The 24,759-nt window shown below is 37.8% G+C and overlaps 1 protein-coding gene across 1 annotated transcript in view; it reads left to right on the forward strand.

The window, feature by feature from the left end:
* The first annotated feature begins 932 nt into the window (after positions 1-932).
* Positions 933-24,759, forward strand: part of IntS9 (integrator complex subunit 9) — a 36,659-nt gene continuing 12,832 nt past the window's right edge. Inside the window, exons 1-8 of the mRNA XM_083127606.1 lie at positions 933-1,105; positions 3,931-4,122; positions 5,005-5,207; positions 9,310-9,511; positions 10,085-10,218; positions 13,257-13,369; positions 14,518-14,698; positions 23,915-24,047. Of these exons, the coding sequence (XP_082983732.1) occupies positions 1,097-1,105; positions 3,931-4,122; positions 5,005-5,207; positions 9,310-9,511; positions 10,085-10,218; positions 13,257-13,369; positions 14,518-14,698; positions 23,915-24,047 (1,167 nt within the window). The 5' untranslated portion in view covers positions 933-1,096. The remainder of the gene's footprint in view (positions 1,106-3,930; positions 4,123-5,004; positions 5,208-9,309; positions 9,512-10,084; positions 10,219-13,256; positions 13,370-14,517; positions 14,699-23,914; positions 24,048-24,759) is intronic.

A 24,759-nucleotide genomic window follows, 5' to 3' on the forward strand; every position in this document is an offset into this window, starting at 1 on the left:
AAGTTACGTTTAGTAATATATTTTGTTCTTTCACATCAAAAAATGCAACAGAAATTGTAATAAAAGGTACCAGAATATATTTTTATAGGTAGATAAGTATATTAATACACTTGTGTTTTATTTACATAACGACATAATGAGATTATAGAAAGAAATAACATCGTTACAAACCAATAAACAAGGAAGTGGCGTGTCATAACTTGTCACCAGAAAACCATGGATTACACATCACAGTCTGGGCAAATGAAAGGTCCTTCATCATCCTTAGGGACTCCCAGGTGAACATAGGAGCAACAAATGTCACATTTGCGCATGTTCCACGATATATTTCTAGGTAGGTCATATTGAGTCCACAATACACAGTGTGTGTTCGCTTTTGGTTCGTTTTAAACAGGATTTTAGATTAAAGTCCAAACTAAGTACATTGTTGTAAAGTACAAATTATGAGCTACCATAATATGGACTAGAGATACAAACACCCAGTGGCGGCGATTAGGGGAAGCGGTTGCCCCCCACTATGTTAAACATTATCTACAAAGGGAAATATACTGTCTTTGCCCCCCCTCCCCCAGTTTTGGCACCTTGACACCTAAGGTCTTGGGACCCATTCGCCGCCACTGTAAACACCTATCACTTGAAAGATGTAGTAAGTAATAACTTCCATATGCAATATTAGATCACGTAGAACACAATCACGAGGTTCAGCTATTTTGCTGATGAAGCGGCGGAGGAGGACGAGTACAGTAATTTAGATGGTTTAAGACACATCGTAAGCTTAACAGCTATCTGGATGATGGGTGCCCCTTGCCTGCCAGGTTTTGCCTGCCACCTCCCTCATGCGTTTCAGTGGTATCTGAATTTAATTTAGAATATTTTAAATTTAAGACCTGGCAGTGTTGTTAAAGGAAGTATACAAAATAAAACAATTGAAACGCTATGCTCCACCTGACTCAACAAAAGTGTATTTTACGCCGCTACTAAAAATATGTAATTTAGAAGTACTTTTTATAATTTTAAAGACGTTTAACATCTATTACATAAGACGTGTACCCAGAGGAATCTTCAGATTTGTCTATGAACCTTCCTACTTCATAAAATGAAATTGGTAAGAAACTGGAAACCGATTAATCATATGCATATTTATGTATTTTAGCATAAAATGAAATAGAATGTTTGGTAACAGTTCCGTATATCGGAGATACATTTCTTCATTTTTACAGAAGAAACTACGGTAACAGTATGGTATAGGGAAAACACATTTCTTCAAATTTACTGGAGAAACTACTTACGGAACTGAGTTTCTGTAGACTTTTGAAAGCTCGTGGAAATGTTTTCTCCCTTCGTTCAACTTATTCGGCCAGTAAATCATGTATTTTTCGACATTAATTTCTCTCCGATGCACAAACGCTCTTACCTCCATTACGTTCGACTACGTGAACCAAATGTTCCGTGCGTTCTATGACGTAACCCCCGGCAAGACTCTAGTTTACGTCCTTTTCCTAAGGAATACGGGTCATATATCGTTGGAAAGCTTATTTTATAAGGAATTGAACAACGTAAATCCCAAAGCGAGGAAAAATTTCCTGGAGGAGTAAATCGAGAAAAACCGATGTTGTCCGGGGTATGCGTAATTGAACGTACTGAGGAATTTTTTTCGATGATTAAGCACATATTTAGGGGTGAAATGAGTGCTAATGGAACCTAACCTAACAGGCCTAACCTATCCTCGTAGGCATACCTCGTCCCAGTGAATGGTTAGTGGGGCTATCGTGAACAGAAAGTGTAAAAAGAAAAAGGTACTTACCCAGAGAGATGCCGGCTGCCGCACCACGAACGCAAAGAAGGGTAACATTATCGTATGAGGGAAACGGATTCCTTCAAATTTACAGGAGAAAGTACTTATGGAAATCATTTTCTTTAGCGTTGTGGAAGTTCCTGAATGTAGATTTGATCCATTTTAATGTGAATGCGTGTTGTTTTCTGCGAAAATCTCTGTCCGACACGCTGTTTCTGCTCTCGCCATTTGCTTTCTGCACGAGAGTGCAATGTTCCGTGTGTTAAGATGATGCAACCCCGTAGCCAGTGTTTCAGCCTCGCCGTGTTTTCACTAGAACATGACATGTCGAGTATTTTTAATTTTTTTTTTAACTATGCTTGCCTAACCTAACCTAACCTTACGAAAAATGGTTTTTGGGGCTAATGTGAATGGTTTTTGGGGCTAACATCAATGGTTTGCGACGTATTAGCATAATTTCAAATCCGGGCACGAAAGTAGATATTTTCCGGTGAACGAGGTTGCAACACTGCATAAATCGACAAAACGCTCTGAGAACGCCTCCTAAACCAGTACGCTATCACGGCCATTTTGTGTTACAGATTCGAAACAAAAAGTAACAGTACGTACTCATAAATAGAAGAAATAGACATTATCTTAGTTAGAAATGCATTATTTCACCTTAAGAAATGTTCCGCATTCCAAAATATTACGTTAGCAATGTAAAGAAGTCCGAAATATATGATTCGTAGGTGTTTCCCTCATACGATAATAGTACCCAAAGAAGCAATCACCATGCAGATAAGGACGTAAAGATGAGTCTAGCCTAACCCCCGGTCAGTGTTTCCAAAATCGCCATTGTTTTGCCAAAACATGACAATTTTAACTATGTTTGCCTAACCTACCTTGCATGCATGGTTCGTGGAGCTATTTATGAATGGGGCTATCCGTGCATGGTTTGTGGGGCTATTTATGAATGGTTTGCGTATTTATGATTGGTTTGTGGAGCTATCCGTGCATGGTTCGTCGGGCTATCCGTGAATGGTGTGTGTGGCTACACGTGCATGCAAACCCGGAAAAAATACAAAATGAGTAACACAAAAGTAGGTATTTTTCGGTGAAGAAGTTTGCAACACTGCAAACCCACTGATCATCGACAACGCTAGTCAAGATTTCTCCGTCATATTGTGTGTGAGAGGAACGAACAATAATTACTCGATATGTGGAAAATTGAAGCTATTTTCGTGAAAGAAGCGAAATCCCACCTTAAACAATGTTTCGCAATGCATAATAGGTAAGTACGAATGTAAAAAATGACTAAATGAACGAGTGAAATGTGTTTTCCCTATACCATACTGTTACCGAAAAAACTTACGGAAATGAGTTTCTCTAAGGTTTCCAACATTCGTGGAGGTATTTTCTTTCATCGTGGAATATATTTGACCGGGAAATCATGTATTTTTCAAGAGAAATATCTCACCGATGCACAAGTGCCATTGCTTTCACTACGTAAACCGGGTGCTGCATACGTTTGATGATGTAACCCCCTGTCAGTGTTTCCAACCCCTTTTTTTTAACTATGCTTGCCTAACCTAACCAAACCTAACCGAACCTTATCGGAAATGGTTCGTGGGGCTATCAGTCAGTTACCCGTGCATAATGTACAATTTGCATACGTGACGAACACGATAGTAGGTATTTTTCGGTGAAGAAGGTTTGAAACACTGCATACCGACTACGGTAGTCAACATGTGTCCGCCATATTGTGTGTTAAGGAAGCGAGAAAAGGAATAACAAAAACTACTCTCTGTGTGAAAAATTGTGTTTGTTTCCGTGTAAAAAGCATAATGGCACCTTGAACTATGTTCCGCAGTGGCACCGGGGTGTTTTCCATCTAAGCGATAATTATATCATATTTCTACCCTTGCACTTGCCGGTATCTCTTGACTAGTAAGCATTTGAATATTGGTCCAAGTTACATAAGTAAAAATATGAATATAAATATTTCTACCCTTGCACTTGCTGGTATCTCTTGACTAGTAAGCATTTGAATATTGGTCCAAGTTACATAAGTAAAAATATGAATGTTAGATGGAAATTATGGATTATGAAATGAAAATCTTGTAGAATATTAATATACTTTTATATTCTTTCAGTATTGTTTGAGTAGTCATCCAAACAAGCCATGCCATATCCTGAAATTCAAAGGAATAACCATAATGCTGGATTGTGGTCTTTGTGCACACACAGTGTTGAACTTCCTTCCCCTTCCTCTAGTACCAAATGCTCGACTAAACAATCTTCCAAACTGGATGCCACGTGATTGTTCTGATGCACATTTGGAAGGGGTAAGTGTTGGTGTTTGTAATTCGTGATTACAACTCTCAAATGCGACTGTCGCTCTTTGTTTGCTGTGTAACAAGCATGCAATTCTTATCCTCATAAGGTAAGGTATAGTTTCCTGTGCACATTGCAGGGTACCATGAAGGCACATGTAGGGGGTGGGGGTGAAGATAGAGATCATTCTTGATCTCTGCCATTTTGTAGGTGTGAGATCAGCACGATGCTCTGGCCCAGGGTTGATTATTTTGAATTTTTCAGTGTCCACAAAATGGAACATTCCAATGAAAATCAGTATTTACCAAATTAATTTAATGATATTGGCTGGAGAAACTAAAAGATTCTACTAAATCCAGTTGTTGTCAACTAATCTAAACCAAAGTTTAGATTTTGTCAAAAAACCTAGACATAATCGAACTATTCTATGATTATCTATGCCATAATGTATTTATTAATATTAAATTTGAAGGGTACATATTAATTAATGTATGAAGTTAAAAAAATTAGTAAGCTTTTTACAAGTAAAATTGTTGGGATTCGGCCATCAACTTTTAAAAACAATTTTACCGACCTGTGGGCTCACGAAGGTTGAGAACCACTGGACTAGACAAACGTGGTGTATCCTCATGAACGTGATAGAAAATCCCCTTGTTGAATAGTCAGTACAACCTGCTACAAGCCAAAACTCTGAAGTTCATCTTTCATCCTCATAGTGATGAACCCAAGGGGTAGGAAAAAGTCATGAATAAAAGTGGTCTACTATATTACTGATTGGTGTAGTTGGCATAGTGTCACAGAGTTACTAGTCATTTCCTACATACATCATTTTGTTGTACTTTTCTCATTGTTCATGCATTTTTATTATCTCTACCTACTGTATGTTTGCACAGGAGCTGAAGGAATGCATGGGAAGAGTGTTCATAGACCTGCCCCCTGAGTTTGCCCTGCCTCAAAACAAGATAGTGAACTTCTCTGAAGTTGATGTTATTCTTATCTCCAACTACACATGTATGCTAGCATTGCCGTTTATAACAGAAGGGACAGGATTCGAAGGTGTCGTTTATGCTACGGAGCCTACGCTCCAAATTGGCAGGTAATTCTTTCAGTTTATCTTTACTAAAATATTTCCATTAAATAAGGAAACTGTATCATTTTTTAATAGTATACTGATCATATTACAAAATGTTGTAGTATAATAGGTAGTGTTCACATCACATGTTAAAAACTGCGATAAAATCACATGTACCTTGTTTTGACCAACTGGCCGCGGTGGCTCAGTCGGTAACGCGTCTGACTACCATGCTAAAGGTCCCGGGTTCGATCCCCGGCCGGTTCAAATCCGGGAACTTTTCTAACGTTGGAAGCAGCCCCGGCACCCACCCAGCGTCGAATAACATGGGTACCTGGGGAAATCTGGGGGGTAAAGGCAGTCAGGGGCATGGTGCTGATCACATCACCCCCACTCACGAGTGTGGGGCATTACCCCCACACCCCCTATATGCCTTAATGGCGTTGTGCTAAGCACAGGGGAGCACTTTTTTTTTTACTTTACCTTGTTTTGACCTCCAAATTTTTGTAAACTTCAATCATTCTTCAGGGAGGGGAGAAAAGAGTGAGTCTTGAACATGGTTTAAAAAGTTAAAATGGATTTAAAAGTATAAATACTTGATGTCTTGACCATATCTGCTTAGTGGAAGCTGCAAAGAATGTCTGATTGCTACAGAGACATAATTGGTAGACGATCATTTTATACAAAAGCCAGGTCCATGAGCAATGAGCTTGGGTTGGACAATGTTCATGGCTTATCCAGAAATTAAGTTCTAATGGGCTATTAAGAAGAAAACGGAATATCTTTACAAAGTATTTGTATTGCCATTTGATGTACATACTGTACGCCACTTTTCAACAGAGTTGCCACCATTGTTGAAGCACTTGATTGATTTGGTTTGATTTGCTGTTTTAAGTCCACTTTATGCACAGTAAGGCTAATCGGGACTGGACCTACAGTTTAAAGTGGGATCCGAACCACTTGTGCCTCCACCGGGTATCGAACCCGGGACCACTTGACTACAAGGCAATGACGCAACCACTGCGCCATGGGGTGTTGAAGCACTTGTAGGTGCACCAGTTTTTGGAACCCTTCAACATAGAATGATGCTGCCTCTGATGCAAACTGCACGGTAACAGCTTCTTTGACCTCAACATCTTGTAACCGACAACAGGCAAGGAAGGATTTCGGATGAAAGGAACACATGACATAACTTGGTGTTAGGTCTGGGATGTAGGAGGGATGATCAAATTATTCCCAGCCAAATAGTCATGCACCACAGTCTAATCACTCTGTGGCATGTTCTCCATACACCTCACAAAGTTGACAGTAAGTTTGAACCAGGTTCATGTTCCTCGCATTCAAGAAATGCATTATAAACATGCAGTTCAATTTCTAAACACTGTTCAAATGTTTTGCAAATGGTATATTTCTGTTGCCAAGGAATCAAGGAGCTCGCTAGTACACCGACCACAGTGCTACAGTGCCAATATTTGCAGACAGAACTTATTTTTTTGTTAATATCCCTCACATACATAAAAATAAAAGTGGTGTTCAAAATTAAATTGTGCAGTGAAAATAAGATTCCTGTTGTTACAGAAGCATTAAAACGTTCATTCATTTATTTTCCGTTCATTATATCATAATGTACATGATGTTGAACAGGTCAATTCATTTACAATTACATATATCAACACACTATTACAAGGTTTGAACATTTCTAGTAATTACATATGTTAGAATACATCAAAATTATTTTATAGTTTGACAGTTTGAAAAAAAAATAATATTAAAAAATGTTATCATACATAACTTTGAAGTAAGAAATAGTCAAGTATTATACAGGGTGTCATTTTAATGGTGCCCACGGACCACAGATTCGTATAGAGAACATCAAAACAAACAACTTTTCTCAGTAACATTTTTCCCGTTGGTGCATCATTTCGGCGCTACAGCCGTTCAAAAAAGACTGTTTTGCCGCCTGGATGCTGGCAACCCAACACAACATTTGATCGTATCTGTGATGTCATTTCCTGCGACGAAACAGCGCACGGAAGGGTTGCAAGGAACACACAAATTTTGTGAAAAATGACAAACTACCAACCACATTATTAGCTGTAAAACGAAGCGAGATACGCGTCCAGTAAACCGAACATCATAGCCTACCAGTCAGAAGATCAGCAATCATCTCAGGGGAAGGGCGAAGTGAACCAATGATATGAGAAATGGTAAAAAACGTATTCAAAATGAAATGTCAATGTCGGATTTTGTCTCAGCCTACATCTAAAATATCAACAACAATAAATTTTATTGGACTTAGAGCTTACACGTGGCTGTTTACGCCCAACTATGTTACATGTCAAATATTCGCAAATCTCGTTGCAAGGTTGATATCTACAGGTTTGTGTCCAGATGCCATGCGGTACTATTGTGCTGATAACGGAAGTATCCGAGGTTCACGTTGTTACATTACGGCTAGAACACGTACAGTGAGATCCATGAGTATTACCGTGCAAATTGACCATGACTATTCATTAATTTTTATCTTGCATCCGATTGTGTTTTTAAGCGATGGATTTTTATGTATGCTGGTGCAGAAGTTGTCAACAGTTTGTTTTGAGTTTTCTTTTAATTCTTATAGCTCTTAATGGGTCAAATAAAGTGCACGAACATGATGATGGACAATTTGCACGGGAATACTCGAGGATCCCACTGTACAACCACAGTAAAAATGTAATGATGAATCAGTAGCAAATATACTGCGCTGTTCACAGTTGCAAACTATTACATGTGTATCCGGTGCATAGATAAGCACATAGTCATCTTAGAGCTTGTATTACTACTACTTATATCCCTGTATTTTCAATCATTTTTGCCACTTGCCTCATAATGCTCTGAATATACAATATATTATCTGTTGCTTACCTTTGGAATTTTGAGTTCTTTCATTTGTATTTTGTCATCTGTTCAGTGTGTCACAGACAACTAGTATCAGAAGGACGAAGTGGATAGACTAAATTGTAGATGCCAACTTGGTAACTAGATTTGCAAATATTTGACATGGAAGCTGAGACAAAATTCGATATGACCACTTCCACTTGAATTCTATTTTCTTTCTACTATTTTTCGTATCGTTTGTTTACTTCCTGTTAGGTTACAGAACGTGTTTTCTCGTTTTGTGTTACGGTACATAATGTGGCTGATTGTAGCTATGTCATTTTTCACAGAGTATGTGTGTTCCTGGCAACCCTGGAACGTATCGCTTCACGACGGGATATGACGTCACAAATGCTATTAAATGTTGTGTGTGGTTGCCAGCATTCAGGCGGCAAAACAGGCTTTTTCGAACGACTGTAGCGTCGAAACGACGCACCAACGAGAAAAATGTTAGTGAGAAAAGTTGTTTGTTTTTATGTCCTCTATACGTTTCCGTGGTCCGTGGGCGCCATTAAAATGACACCCTGTATATTATTCTTCCATATACTCACTTGCATTGTACAGAGCTCTACCAGTTAAATACATTTTGATAACTTTGATTTGAATATTTTTCTGAGGGATTAACTTTATGTTGTTTGGTAATTTGTTGTAGAATATGGTACCTGGATTTGTTGGAGCTGAATTGGTTATGTTAAGTTTCAATGTGAAAATCTGCTTTTTGTCAGGTATTATACCTATGTACTTCTTTATTTTTTATAATTTGACCAGTACTTATGAATAGATAGTCATTATGCCTGTTTCTTTGAATATCTGCCTATATGGTGAATTGTAACCCAATTTGTACATTATTCTGACATCACGCTTCTGTAGTTTAAGTATTCTCTCAGTACTATAATGGCGCCCCCTTCCCAAATCACTGTGCCATACTCAATGTACGGGTATACAAATTTTATAACCTTTTTTTTTTTTACTACAGATGCCAGGTAGTGGTAAAAATCAAAAGTCACTTACCAAAGCAAGGTTCTTTTTTTTCTTTTCAGGAAATAATGTAAGTGGTAGAAATTTCATAATGTTTTTTCAACAAGTCCCCAACAGAAAATTTCTCCTCACTTTATTGCAATTTAATTGCTTTCTGCAGAAAATTGTTAGTTTGGCTCTTTGCTTCTGATATTTTTATTGTAATAATGCTTTCTTTGTCCTTGTATTAAAGGTTATTTATGGAGGAATTGGTCCAGTACATCGAGCAAACACCGAAGGCTTCCCATGCAACTCACTGGAAAGACTTGCTTCATGTTTTGCCTCCACCCCTTTGTGATGCTCAGAAGCCCAAATCATGGAAGCAACTCTACAATATGAAAACAGTAAATGCGAGCCTAGCTCGTATTCAAATGATTGGCTACAACGAAAAGATGGTAATTTCTTAAATGTTCTCATAACCACAGTTGCTAACATTCAAGATAAAATACAGATTTTATTTACGTGTGACTTATAAAATTCTTTCTACAGCCAATATTTCAGATTCATTGTCGGATATTTCTTCAGAGTTATCCAATTACGTTGCATTAAAAGGATAAAAATGGAAAGAAAAATGCCTAAAAAGCTGTTTTTAACTTTTTTTACCTTTTTAATGTGACTTTACACTATTCAAGTATTTACTCTTGCAAATTGTTCAAAGCGATATTAACTCCGTTCGTCTACAGTCCTGCCGTTGTATCTCCCAGTGTCCAATCACAGCGCAGAACGGTTATTTTGACAAAATCGTGTTTCCCCTTCTGGCTGCTTTGGGGAGGGGGATTTTTAATGTTGCCGCTTTCCCAAGCAGTAGGCCTCATTGGTTGTTTGACTGCAAGTTCCTTCTTAGGTAAATGCGGCAACAAAGGGTCATTGCCATAAAGATGGTCTCCTCGCCAGATAAAAGGACGGCGGGACTGTAGTTATAATACTATTATTAACAATGTCATCTTTGTTATCATCATTCTTTTTAGGATGTGTATGGTGCTTTAAGAGTGATGCCTGTAAGTTCTGGTTATTGCCTAGGAAGCAGCAACTGGATCATTACATCTGAATATGAAAAGATTGCATATGTGAGCGGCTCATCAACATTAACCACTCATCCAAGGTAAATCTGTAATTCTTCTTCATGGTATCTATTTCTTGGTTCAATCTTGCTGTGTTCAATTTAATTACGAATGAAATCAGAAAAAGTTACTTTAAATTGTAAAGTTTCAACTGCAGTAATGAAACTGTCATCGGGCTAATATAATCTGGGAACCTCACAGGTTAAAATAATATTTGCTGGACTCATTTGTAATTTGATTGGATTATAATAAAGGACATGGATTATTTCATTGCTAAGAAAATTTTTATTGGGTTGTGGTGTCAAAGTTTTCAGTTTCATGACATTGGATTGTTACTTAATTCTGTAATCTTATTTGATAGAAGTGACCTGATACTGATGTTCATGTATTAGTAATGTTGTTAGACAGCATTAGTTCAAATTTATTCACTGATTCTGGCAAGTACGTTTTTTGGAGTTTTGTGGGGTTTGCAAAAATACCAGGGGACACTTTCATCAAGTCTAAATATCATGGAAATTATGCAAAATCCATATTTTAAGGCAAGAAGCTAATAGATGTATGTGGCTTAGATCCAAATATATTTTAAAATTTATACATAATAAGAGCTACTACTTTCATTTGTCTCAATTTTCAAATCTTGGCATTGCTATCATTGAAAATATGGAAGAATGTCAGCATTGACACCAGTACCAGGCCATAGTGGTATTGTCTCAGCCTTAGTAATTGAAAGTAGTAGTAGTAACTAAATGTAAAGCCTGTGCATTGCACTATGGCAAATAGGGTGTTCGGATATTGCCTTGTCACCTTGTAATCAAGGGATCCCAGGTTCGATACCCGGTGGAGGCACATGGCACAGTGGTTCGGATCCCACTTTAAACCGTAGGTCCAGTCCCGATTAGCCTTACTGTGCATAAAGTGGACTTAAAACACCAACTCAAACCGAAACATTCTTGATATGAGCCATACTGGAGGTGGTTGTCATCAACATCACAGTCTGGCATGCTCTAAATGAAGTTCATGCAAGTGGTAGTAGACACTTGTTTATGCCAGTCACTTCACACTTCCACTGTAGCAGATAATTCTGGTTAAAACCAGTTCAGTCTGCCAATCATCCACATCAAACCCACCAACCACATGCAGTACTTACACTTCTCAGCCATTCCACACCAAACACACACACACACAAAACAATCCTCCAATCACCTCTTGCCACTAACACTAGCTCACCCTCTTACCCACCTAGTCAGTCCTTCAGTCCTTTCTAAGCATGGCATCTATATAACAGTCCAGACCAAGTATTCTCAAATCTTGAGTATTATTCCCAGAGACTGATGTTATGTCCTTTTAACATTCTACACCAAGAAAGCCATCCCTTTCTCCCTGACCCTCAGGGGACAATGCCTCAACACTTCACCCACCTCCCAACAGAACATCAACCTCTGCATACACCAAGCCCTGGTTAACCTTGGTTATACTTCCACCCTAGTTACAAAACAAATACCCCGAGCTCAGTGGCGTGCCCAGGATTTTCGAAAGGGAGGGGTTATGTGTACTTTTCTTATGTAGTCAGTCCTCATTTTGCCATATTCTCCTACCTTTGATGTTCCTTTTTTTAGAAATGCTGGGCCAAAAGGGCCCCCCAACAAAGAAACCTGAACCCTCCCCCTGTACTTGTCACCCAATATCAATTCCACCCACCCTACGTTCCCTCCTCCCAGAGTTGTTTTCAAACGTTCCCCAATCTCCAAAACATCCTTGTTCACGATACGCCCTACTCACAAATGCAACCACCCAAGGTGCAAAACCTACTCCGTTTTTATCAATTCTCACACCCTTCAGATTCACACTGGCAGATTTATTATCCTCCACCTCAAAGGGGTCTGCAACACCTCAAACCTCATTTATATCCTCACTTGGGGCCTCCCCGATGGTGCAGTGGTAGTGTCGTCGCCTAGTGATCAAGGGGCCCCGGGTTCGATACCCGTTGGAGGCACATAGTGGTTCGGATCCCACTTTAAACTGTAGGTCCAGTCCCTATTAGCCTTACTGTGCATAAAGTGGACTTAAAACACCAACTCAAACAATATCCACACTTGTAACATCTGTGGTTGTTTTTCCTGAGGGAAAAATCCATGGTCCTCAACCTCAGATTAACCACCACTCCTTCACTCAAAACTTGGATTTTACTGTTGTCATTCATACCAAACATCACATTATTCCTTTCAGTGACTGCTTCTGGGTAGCGATCATCCATCGCTCACCCCAATCCAACAACACCTCAGTATGTAATAGATGAGAGAGAGCCTACATATCAGCCATGAGTGCAATCACATCCCACCCAGTAACTTCCCTACCATTGACAGTTTTTGTGGCTGGCTAAAGAACCAAGTTTTTCTTTACCACTACATATGCAATCTAGACGTGCCAACTCTGAGGTCAAATACTCATTACCACTCAAGTTGTGGCTTGAGGCTGCGAACATTTGAAATTTTTCCAGTGTCTGCTGAGTGTTTCCTATTTCCTTCTTATTTGCCATTAAGCCCTTGTGGCCATCTTTTGTCCATTCACTATATATTGCCATGGGAAGGCGAACAAGCATAAAAAGCAAGTTTAACTGGAGCACACTGACCCAATCAAGGCAGCGACAATAACAAAATTCGTCTGGCTAGACAGAATCCAGCTTGCAACTACTGGGTTGCTCTTCCTGATCAAAAGAGGGAAGTAGTGGCACCGTAGCTTGCAAGCTCATCAGAAACACAGCAGGTGGAGAGTCGGATAAGTACCCGAGACACGCGCAGCCGACACATGCCACCGTTCAGGTGCTGACATCCAACGCCTGCTATCCGGGGTGACTGCCTCGCTCGTGCTGTGATCGTCATCAGTTAGAGATGCCAGAGGGGTTGCACCCAATTATGTGTGTGTGCTTTGCTCATCCACCTTCCTTACATCTTCACCAAGCCAAGGACCTCCAAAACCCAGTTGAACATCATGTTGCTGCTACATCACTGAGTGACATTCCTCGTACCTCGTTAACACCCTTGTCACACAATAATATTATATACATGTACTTTTTTTGTAGGCCCATGGATCAAGGTGCTTTGAAGAATGCAGACATCCTTCTGCTTACAGGACTTACACAGACACCAACTGCTAATCCTGACTCAATGCTAGGTGAACTCTGCATGACAGTTGGTAAGAGAAACTGTTTATTGTTTATTTAGTTATATAATGCTTGTTCAGGCCCAACCAGCCTCATATCAACGGGCTGGGGGCAACCCTGGGAGGTAAAGGGGCCGGGGGTGATGTTGATCACATCATCCCAACTACGGCCGAGATCAAGAATATGTGGACCTCTACCTCCACATCACCCCATATGCTTTCATGCCATGTCTGCACATGCCCAGGGTTACCTTTACCTTTTACCTTTATGCTTGTTCATGATTCCCCTTGTCCTGGACATCCATGACAAGATGGAGAAATCTACTCATGACTAAGAAAGTGAGAAAAATATCCAAAAGGTGAAAAAATCAGGCAATACTGAAAGTGATTGCCATATGTATTTTGAATATGAATGTTTCTCATGCTCATAAACAGTAATTTACTTTGATAGGTGTTTTGAAGTGCCAAGAAAATGGCATGGAAATTTATTTGGAAATGTTTACATTATACAAGTAAATGTAACCGATACCAATGCTTGAAAAATGTTAACAATTTAAAGTTTCTCCAGTGGAACCTCGATTTTACGTTTTTCAGGAGACAAGCTGGAAAACGTTAAAATGTGGAAAAATGTAAAAATGAGGAGAATTTTATAACATTTTGCTATGTTGGGACCATCAAGATTGAATGTATAGTGTGGGAAAATGTAAAATCCGGGAACATAAAATCTGGTTCCACTGTTTTAGCTTGTACATATTCCACTCCAATATGTGCATCAATTTACCAAGAGTTTTGGTACATGAAAATATTAGGATACATGTTATATAATCACAAAATGAAATTTTTCACACAATACCTATGGATATTAAATGGAAACTTTGAATTTTGCAAAGTTTCCAGGATAATTAACTGCAAAAATGTAGTGTTGTATTTTTGCTGTCCTTGTGAAAGACCAAAATGTCAGAAAAGTGTAAGCTGAAATCAGTAAGTAAATTCCGACTGATGCATTCTGATACTAATGCATCAGTACCAGCATAGGCGTAATAAAACATGTTTATTTTTGTTTCAGTACTAATTTCACTGTAAAGCAGTGTAATGTGGCCACAAATTCATTCACAGGAACAAAATAGGCATTTAGGCAAATATCTGAGATCTGATGATAATGTATTTATGCTTTGTTGCAGCTGTCACTCTGAGGAGCGGAGGAAGTGTTCTCATTCCATGTTATCCATCAGGAGTTGTGTACGATCTATTTGAATGCCTTTCGAGTCATTTGGATAACCAAGGGGTCAGTCATATTCCCATGTTCTTCATATCCCCTGTTGCTGATAGCTCACTGGCATACTCAAATATACTTGCTGAATGGTAAGTACAGAACACTTAATTTGTGTTCCTTTAATTTGGCATTTTCGCCATTGCTTTCATCATTATTTCATCAGCCAGAAGATTTTCTGCTGACAAAAATTTGATATATTTTGTGTGTTTGTAATGTATTTTTGTTTTTGATGAAAATACGAAATTTGAAATAACATGCTGTAATGTTTATTTTTCATGTTTATGAAAGGTGTGAGGTGCATTTTCCTACCCTGTTTTGCCACGAAATGATGCAAAATAGACTCTCAAACACAAAATTTAGAGTTTATTTATAGACTCAACACTGAAATTTGAATTATCCTGTGAGTTATGCAATTCACGGAAGATTGATTAATTCTGCTGTAAATATTTGATTGATTTGGTGCTGTAAGTCCACTTTATGCATAGTAAGGCTAATTGGGAGTGGACCTACAGTTTAAAGTGGGATCCAAACCACTATGTGCCTCCACAGGGTATCGAACTGTAAATATTTGAGTAGCAAAAATGGACCCCTTTGTACAGGAATAAACTTAATACTCTGGTAACTACATAAATGTGCTATTAAAAGAGAAACGTTTATTTTGTGGAATAAGTGCAGTTTTTAAACTAAATTTAGGATTATATTCACAATTTTAAACCAAAATGTAATTTTATATGCAGCTTTTGATCCGATTTTTCACTGCTAAAACACAAAATTTTATTTTATTTACCACTTTGGAACCCGAAATTGACTTTATCTTTTTTTTTACCAAAAATATTTGCCTCTATAGTAATGTGTCAATGTAAGAGGTGGATAATTTGCAAAGTATTGTCTGTACTGTATTTATTTTACAATAGCTTGAGTGAAAAATTCACCTTTTTACAATCTATATGTAGTTCATACCATTACATTGACTGCTTTCCTGAAATCACTAATGACTACCCGTGTACACCTGTCTTCTGCATTTTTTAGTTGTCTGTGTGTTGCTACAAAAGATTATTCTTCACGAGGTATACAGGCACTGAGATTGAATATATATTTATTTATTTATTTATTTATTTATTTCACCTATAACAGAGCTTTCGCTCCAATTACAATAGGCTTACATATATATATTTTAAACAATTAAAAAATTATAATTCCAACAATACAAAAACAATAGAAGAAAAAGGAGAGCAAAACTACAATAATCGTTTCATAAAGAACACCAGCACAAGTATTCTAGAGAACATAAATCCAAAAATGATATTCACTGAGGTAGAACAAGGTACATATCTATATACAGACTGAGGCATTTATAACTATACACATGTAAATACTCATATATAAACAAATATACACACATACAGGCAAATTGTATTTACAAACATACCCATATACACAGAAAACATCTATAATTATTTATTATTTATTCATGATATTCTTCGAAGGACGGACAGGAATTGCATGAATGGCATAGCGAAATCCAAGTCTCCACCGTTTCTGACTATTTCATTATGTTTAATACATAGTCTTAGAATGGGGGAATTCTGGTGTTCTGTTGAGTTGGATTTACTGCAATAAAAAGGCTGCCTGAACCGCAACATGTCCTTCTTAGCATTAAATTTTAATGTTTGGAGGAGACTTGGACTGTCAACCAGCCCGTTGACTAACTTATATAAAAATAATTGATGTGATACTACTCTCCTTTCGTACAGAGGTGTAACATTGAATTCTCTGAGTAGTTGTTTATATGATACCTGATCATGAAAAGATGATCTTTTGTGTTTTTTGTAATATAAGTAACGAACAAATTTCTTCTGAATTATTTCTATCTTTTTGCTATTACATTGAGTGTAAGGTGACCAGACTACACTTGCATATTCTAATTTGGTTCGAACAAGGCAATTAAACAGGCTTGTCAGAGCTCTTTCATTATGCATGTCTTGTGAACTTCTAATTAGAAACCCTAACGTTCTGTAAGCATCATTACAAATCTGATCAATGTGTGTTCCAAAAGATAATTTATTATTTAATGTAACTCCTAAGTCATTTATCTGATTTACTCTTTGTAATGCACGATTATTCATTGTATACTGATAAATATTGGGTTTGATTTGCCTGGAAAAAGTTATTGCAAAACATTTTGTGACATTAAAGTTTAATTTATTTTCGATGCTCCATCTTTGTGCATTTTCCAAGTCTTTTTGCAACTTATGTGCATCATTTGAATCTTTCATTACTTTATACAATTTTAAGTCATCAGCAAAAAGTAAGCATTTTGAGTATTTAAAAATTGTGGGTAGATCATTGATGTATAATAGAAAGAATAATGGTCCAAGATTGGAGCCTTGTGGTACACCGGAACAGACTTTGTAAGTGTATGACTTAGCTTGATTGTATGTCACAAATTGCATTCGATTGCATAGGTAAGAGGATATTAACGTAAGAAAGTTATGAGAGAGACCAAACTTAGACAATTTACTTAACAATACATCGTGATCAAGAGTATCAAAGGCTTTGGCGAAGTCCATATACAGGGTGTTGCAAAATACCTGTTACAACGCTTGGGGGGTGATTCAACAAGTAAAAACAAGGAAAAAATGCCATGTGGAAAAATGTCGAAATCGTCACCGTTTTCGAGTGACAGGCGTGCGAAAATCGCCTCACACCATGTTTATGGCACAATAACTCAAGAAGGAAGAAAGATATCAATGTCGGAATAAAATAATACAAACAAAATCGTACCTGGCGAATACAATGGTGCATCAATTGAGGCCCAGTGTAAATTGCGCAAGGGGACTCTCATAGAAAGTGGGGAATCCCCTGATGGAAAATACAAGAAATTTACTACTATCTTCTACATAATGTTGAGATCGGAATGTAGCCAGTAAAAAATGGCGACGTATGTCCACATGTCCCACTACTGCTGGGACACCGTCCCACATCCGGAAAATAGGAAAATAACTGCAAATCTCCTGTTGTACACGGTTCACATTGCGCTACGAAGAAGAAAAGAAACCAATTTGTCGCATGTCTCACTACTGCTGGGACACCATCCCAAATGGAAAAAAATACTGGAAAATCATAAAAAAACGTTTTCAATCCCTTAATGTTGACACACTACTTTGCAGTACGAAAAAGAAAAGTTAAACAATGGCCACATGTCGTCAGGCTGTACATATACTACAAGAGAGCTCCCCAAAGAAAGTGGGTAATCCTCGAAGGAATGAAGACGGAGAATGGCGAGAAAACGCACACAATGGCATGTAACATTTCCAGGCACAGCACATCTGGAAGGGATTCCACTGAGAAGCGCACAACCTCCGCACATGCAGATCGACGGTATGAAGTACAGCGATATCCAGCATCTTCACTCGCACCTTTCACTAAAGGACACTATGCGGTGCTGATAGGGGCTCACAAACACCGGTATACTCAGAGACGTTGTTGAAAATGTCCGCCATTGACTTCAAGGCAAAGATGGCATCGGCGAAGCACTGATTGTCTGGTACGCGCAAATACCTCTGTCATGTCACCAATTGTCCCAGCAGCGGCACTAACACGAGCAACGAGATCCTCAGCACTTTCCACAGGGGTTTCATACACGAGCCTTTTCATTTCTCTCCACACAAAGAAATCCAGTGGTGTGAGGTCGGGGGAACGAGGTGGCCACGGTAAAGGTCCACCCCTGCCAATCCAAATATCGCCGAAAATGTCGTTGAGTAAGGCCCTGGCTCCCCGGTCGAAATGTGCGGGGGCGCCGTCGTGTTGAAACCAGATACGTTGTCTACCTGCCAGTGGCACGTTTTCCAAAAGTTCAGGTAATACGACATGTAGAAACACCCGATAATTCCCACCACACAAAGTAGAGGGCAAAATGTACGGGCCTATCAAGTGGTCACCTACTACGCCACACCACACATTCACTGCGAACCTATGTTGATGATGGCGCACAATGATTGCATGCGGATTGTCCATATCCCAGACGTGGCTGTTGTGGCTATTGAACATGCCGTCCCTGGTGAATATTGCCTCATCGGTCCACAAAACACTTGTTGGGAAATCTGGAATGGCAAGAGTTTGTTGCACGTGCCATTGGCAGAAATCCATGCGTAGGGGAAAGTCCGTGGGCAGTATGTGGTGCACCTTATGCAATTTGTATGGGTACAATCCCTCCTCCTGAATAACGCGGAACACATTGCTATGGTGGGTTTGTTGAGTACGAGCAATGATACGTGTGCTGGTGTCAGGACGGTCTCGTATCGCGTCCAACACGTCCTCTTCAAATTGCACAGTGCGCACAGTGCGGGGTCTTCCACAATCCAACCTACGGGGTAGTAGAGATCCAGTTTCACGCAGTCGAGCATCAAGTCTTTGAAAGAGTGCATGTGCTGGTAACCGCCTATTGGGAAAACGTTCGTGATACGAACGCCGTGCTTCACGGCTGTTTCGGTTTGCCTCTCCATAAACGAGATGCATATCAGCAAGCTCGTGGGTAGAGTACTCCACCATTGTCCTGTTCGAAAACTGCCCAGCAACAGGGGCACTTTCCCTCCGAGTGACGGATCACAATTACCGTGATTAGCACCCACGTAATGTCACACAGGTGTCCACGCAGTTGTTGCAAACCGAGAAAGAACACGGGAATACGTACTCTACGTACAATATTCCTTGGCGCCAGACTAAACTCCACGCTGCGAGACGCAGAACAAGACAGGAAAAACAACGGTCGACTACACTCTCTACGTAGTATCCACCAACACTAATACCTAACAGGTGACCTACACTCACAGCGCCTCTAGTGGGGATTTCTGTATCAATTAGCTGAAATCAATCTGAGCGTAATTTGACGGCATAGCGACATTTTGGAGTGAATTTGCTATTTCCCGAGTGTGGGACTGTGTCCCAGCAGTAGTGGGACATGTGGACATACGTCGTCATTTTTTACTGGCTACATTCCGATCTCAACATTATGTAGAAAATAGTAGTAAATTTCCTATATTTTCCATCAGGGGATTCCCCACTTTCTATGAGAGTCCCCTTGCACAATTTACACTGGGCCTCAATTGATGCACCATTGTATTCGTCAGGCACAACTTTCTTTGTATTATTTTAATCCGACATTGATATCTTTCTTCCTTCTTGAGTTATTGTACTTTACACATGGTGTGAGGCGATTTTCGCACGCCTGTCACTCGCAAACGGTGCCGATTTCGACATTTTTTCACATGGCATTTTTTCCTTGTTTTTACTTGTCGAATCACCTCCCAAGCGTTGTAACAGGTATTTTGCAACACCCTGTATATTGCATCAACAGAATTCCTATCATCGAGGGAATCGGATATACTGTGTGTGAAATTGACCAAATTAGTTGAAGTAGACTTTCCAGGACAAAAACCATGTTGATCTATTGATATATAAGGTTTAATATGGTTGTATATCCTGTCATATAATATATATTCAAATATTTTTGAAGGAGCTGAGATTAGTGAAATGGGTCTCCCTTTTTTAATACAGGACAAATTTTACTGATTTTCCAAAGATCAGGAAAAATTTGAGTTTTTAAAATAATATTGTAAATATAACACAAAGGGGTGCATAATAATTCGGCACAACCTTTGAATATGTATGTTGGCAATTGGTCGGGACCACTAGATTTGGTTGATTTCAGTTTTTTTATTGCTTCATTGCATTCTGCGTTGGTGATCGAATCTACCACCAACGACTGAGATACTATCATGTCAGAGGATTCAATGATGTTATATGTTGAAGGATTTGAAGCATACACTGTTTGAAAATATTCAGCAAAACCATTAGTAATTAATACGTTCGTTTCCAATCTATTACCCTTATACATCATATAAGCTAGTTTCCTATTTGTTTTTTTCTTGTTTCTTATAAAATTCCAAAATGGTTTAATGTTGCTTATTAAATTGTTCTCTATTTCTGATACATATGTTTTATATGCTATATTTATCATTCTTTTTAGTTTTCTACGTAATTCAACAAATTTAGTTTGATAATAGTCTGAATATTTCATCTTTCTTCTGTATGTTTCTTTTTCTTTTAAGTTTCTTATTATATCAGATGTAAACCAACATGGATAAGAACGTTTTTTTACATATTGATATTTTCGGCACATATATGTCTATCACACCATTAATTACCTTGTAAAAATAGTCTAAGGCTTCATTGGGATTCTTGTAAGTAGCTAAATTGTCCCATTTTTCATTTTCCAAGTGTTTGTACATATTGTAGAAGTCTGCCCTTGCATAATTGTATACAGTAACTGGATTTGATTTAACACTAGTAACCTTTTTATTTAAAAAGACCTGAATATGTAGTGACGGGTGGTGGTGGTCTTCCTCAAGCAACGGGTGTAAATTTCTAATAAGAGTCATGCTATCACTTATATTTGTCAATAATAAATCAAGGGTTTTCCCATTTTTATTTTTTACATGATTGAGAGATTTAAGATTTCCCATTGATAAAAAATTAGCAAGAGAGGTACTAATAGGTCCACCTTCCAATAAATTATATTGATCATCTATTATTGTGGTAATATTAAAATCACCAACAATAATTACTTTAAAACTATGCTGGTTAGCAATCTCCTCAACAAATTCAAAAAAATCCTGATACTTCTTAATTGGTGATTTTGGTGGAAAATATACTGATAAAAAAAAGTAACTTGTATATTCAAATATACGTTTGATACATACTATTTCTACATATTCTATAGTTATTTTAATTTCCTCAACAGAATATTTGTTTGCTACAGCAACCAAGACACCTCCCCCTCCCTTATGGACCCGATTTTGACGATAAACATTGTACCGGTTATCTATGAACTCGCCATCATATACCCCTACATTTAACCAAGTTTCTGTTAGTATGATTACATCATAATTTTCGAGGGATATACTAGAGTATAGTTTGTGTAATTTTGTATTTAACCCTCTTAACATTCTGGTAGTAGACAGATAGTTCATTACATTTTTCCGAAGCCATTTATTGTTTCAAGTTATCTAAGTCATCAGTTGTTCTTACTACATATACATCCTTGTCACCCTCTCTCTTTCTCAATCTTATATTTCCAGAATTATCAACCCACACGTAGGCATAATTTCTTTCCCGTTTAATTGCCCTGACTTCACTATATAATTTCCTTCTAAGGGGGGTGAGACTTTGGTTAATGTATACCATATCATTGTTAGTGTAACCCAAATGAAGACAATTTAGATTTCTTTTTACTTTTCTTCTTTCCATAAATTTATCCTTATCTACTCGCCTAACAAACTTAACAATGATGGCTGCAGATTTTTGTTGAGGAGGCTTCTTTAATCTATGACAGGTGTCTATCATTTGATTATCTACTTCAATATCTAACACTCGCCCTACATTTTTTACAACTTCAAACAAATTTTCATTCTGATTAACAGGAACACCACATATTTCCAATGTGTTTCTTCTCCCATATTGCTCTAATTCGTCTAATTGCAATTGTGACTCATTTAATTTCTTTTTTATAACAATATTCTCTTCTTTTAACTGTTCTATTTGAAGCAGACACGTTGCGATGGTTTCAGATTGTTTTTTAACCAACTCTACATTTTCATATATAGGAATTGTAGCTTTCCTGGCAACGTGATTTTAACAAGCATTCTCAGGTTATCAGCCAAGTTATTATTATGTTCTTTACTTTCTTTAAATATTATTATTGTGTATTACTAACACAATTTATATAATATATAAAAAAATGCATGTGTTTGAACATTTCTATATTTAACTCCATAATATATCAACAAGTTTCCATGAGAACATCAATATATATATAATTGAATTTGGCTGTTTCAGCTCGTTTGATGATGCTGACATTGACTTAATCTAGCTGATAACTAAGAACACTTGTTTGAATACATATGTATATCATCAATGAGACTGTGCTAAAATGCTGCAATATTGTGCAACTCTATATGCAGAAATCTACTAGACCAGTGATTCTCAAACTGTGGTATGTGTACCCCCAGGGGTACATGAACGACTTGAAGGGGCTACGTGATCGGCTGGGACAAGAAATGTCGAGAATACCCACAATACAACATTTTTGCTGCAGGTGTGTAGAGCAGACTTCATTGTTTCAGACTTCATAGCTTTAACACTCAACAGGAAAATAAGGCTGATATTGTCACTGACACACTTTCACATGTTTTGAAACAAAATACTCATTCAAAATCTATAATCACTAAATTTAGAGCCGAATCTCCGCTTGAAAGTTTCAAGTGCACAACCTGACATCAAGAATATGTCAGGCCATCCTTCTCACTAGAAACTCTGAGGATTTACAATGAAAACTCCAAAATTGTGCTTGACAGTTTGTTTGCAAACTTTTTTTTTTCAATAACTCTGGAAAAATATATGAAAATTAAAGTTTTTATACACAGTAGAGTCTCGCTTATCCGACATAAACGGGCCGGCAGAACGTCGGATAAGCAAAAATGTCGGATAATAGGGAGGTGTTAAGAAAAAGCTATTAAACGTCAAACTAATATTATAATTTTACACATTACGAACCTAATACAGTAATGAATACCTTAAAAAAGCAGTCTTTGAAAATTTCACTGCTCATCCATGCATTTTTCTGACTGTAGTATTTTACAGGAAGAGCATTTTTTGAAACTGTTTTAAAGGCTCTTTGGATTTTCTTGTTGCCGATTGATGATTTTTTTTCCGGTGGTATGTCGGATAAACGAGACTGTACTGCATTTTTTAACATGCATGTTTTTCACATTTTTATTTTTGTAACTAATCATAAATATTATAAACGTAGGAACACCCAATAAAATAATAAACATATGATTCTAATGTTTATATGTTTACCATCTTTTCACATACAACCCGAATGGTATTTTGCTCTATTACAGATCCATTCTTCCAACATATAAAAAACACCCACCAATCAGGCAGGCAAACAAGAATTCCCAAAACCCTCTATTCGGAGACAACCTATGACGTTTAGTTATGACTAAAAGGTACAATGAGAAGAAAGTTTGAGAACCACTGTACTAGACAAGAGACAAAAGCCTAATGAAGGTTTTCGTTTAACCCTCCCTCGTAATTCTTCATGTATTCTGGCAAAGAATGAAACGGGAATCGGAACTGAGCAATATTTGTTTGTATTTGGATTTTTATTCTAGGAGTTACCCATTTAACAATGATGTTGAAATCTGAGTGAGCACTTGAAGTTTCATTTTGTTTCATTTCAGGCTTTCCCAGGCGAAGCAGAGCAAAGTATACTTGCCAGAAGAACCATTTCCACATGCCACCTTGGTGAGGACTGGAAGGTTGAAGCATTTTAAAAACCTCTATGCAGAAGGCTTCAGTACAGATTATCGGCAGGTGAGGAATATTTCCATTGTCACTTATGTGCTTAATACACATGTCACATTGAAAAATTTGTTGTTGATTTTTCTTTGGTTTAACTGAATCTGATACATTAGCTGCTTTCGGTTGTTCTGCACAACGTTACTTGTGTTTAGTATCTTATCAGCTGATTGTGCAATATTTTCCCAATCGATTGTGATTTTAACACATTGAAGCCTCAAGTTATGGCAACCCAATGTATCCTTGTATCCTGGAGGAATTTGCCCTATTTCACAAATATATTGACACATTCTTTTATCCAAAGAATATTATTTAAATCAAACACAAGAATAAGTTCACATGAGGACTCATATCATTCATTAGATGCCTCTCAGGTTATGGGTAATACTTCTTCGTTTGTTGTTCAAATAACAACAACAAAATCAAGTTTTTACTAAGGAAAAGAAGTATATTTTACTCTTTGTGCAAGAAAAATACTGATGTCCATAATTCCATTGGAGTCAAAGAAATAACAGCATCTTACAATTCAGCTTAACCACTCTTTTTTATACTCAAAATCAAAATTATTATTCTTCTTTTTTTATATGACCCTATCAACGTTTATACGCTGTTGACAGATTGAAATCAATTATATAAGTAAATCACTTTTATTTTTGCTCTGTTTCATTGTGAGCAATTTTTACATTTCAAGTCTACATTTTCGTGCACATCCGTGTGGAAGCCAGAC

Source organism: Lepisma saccharinum, chromosome 8 (genome assembly GCF_977018435.1).
Source record: "Lepisma saccharinum chromosome 8, izLepSacc3.1, whole genome shotgun sequence".
Lineage (NCBI taxonomy): Eukaryota > Metazoa > Arthropoda > Insecta > Zygentoma > Lepismatidae > Lepisma > Lepisma saccharinum.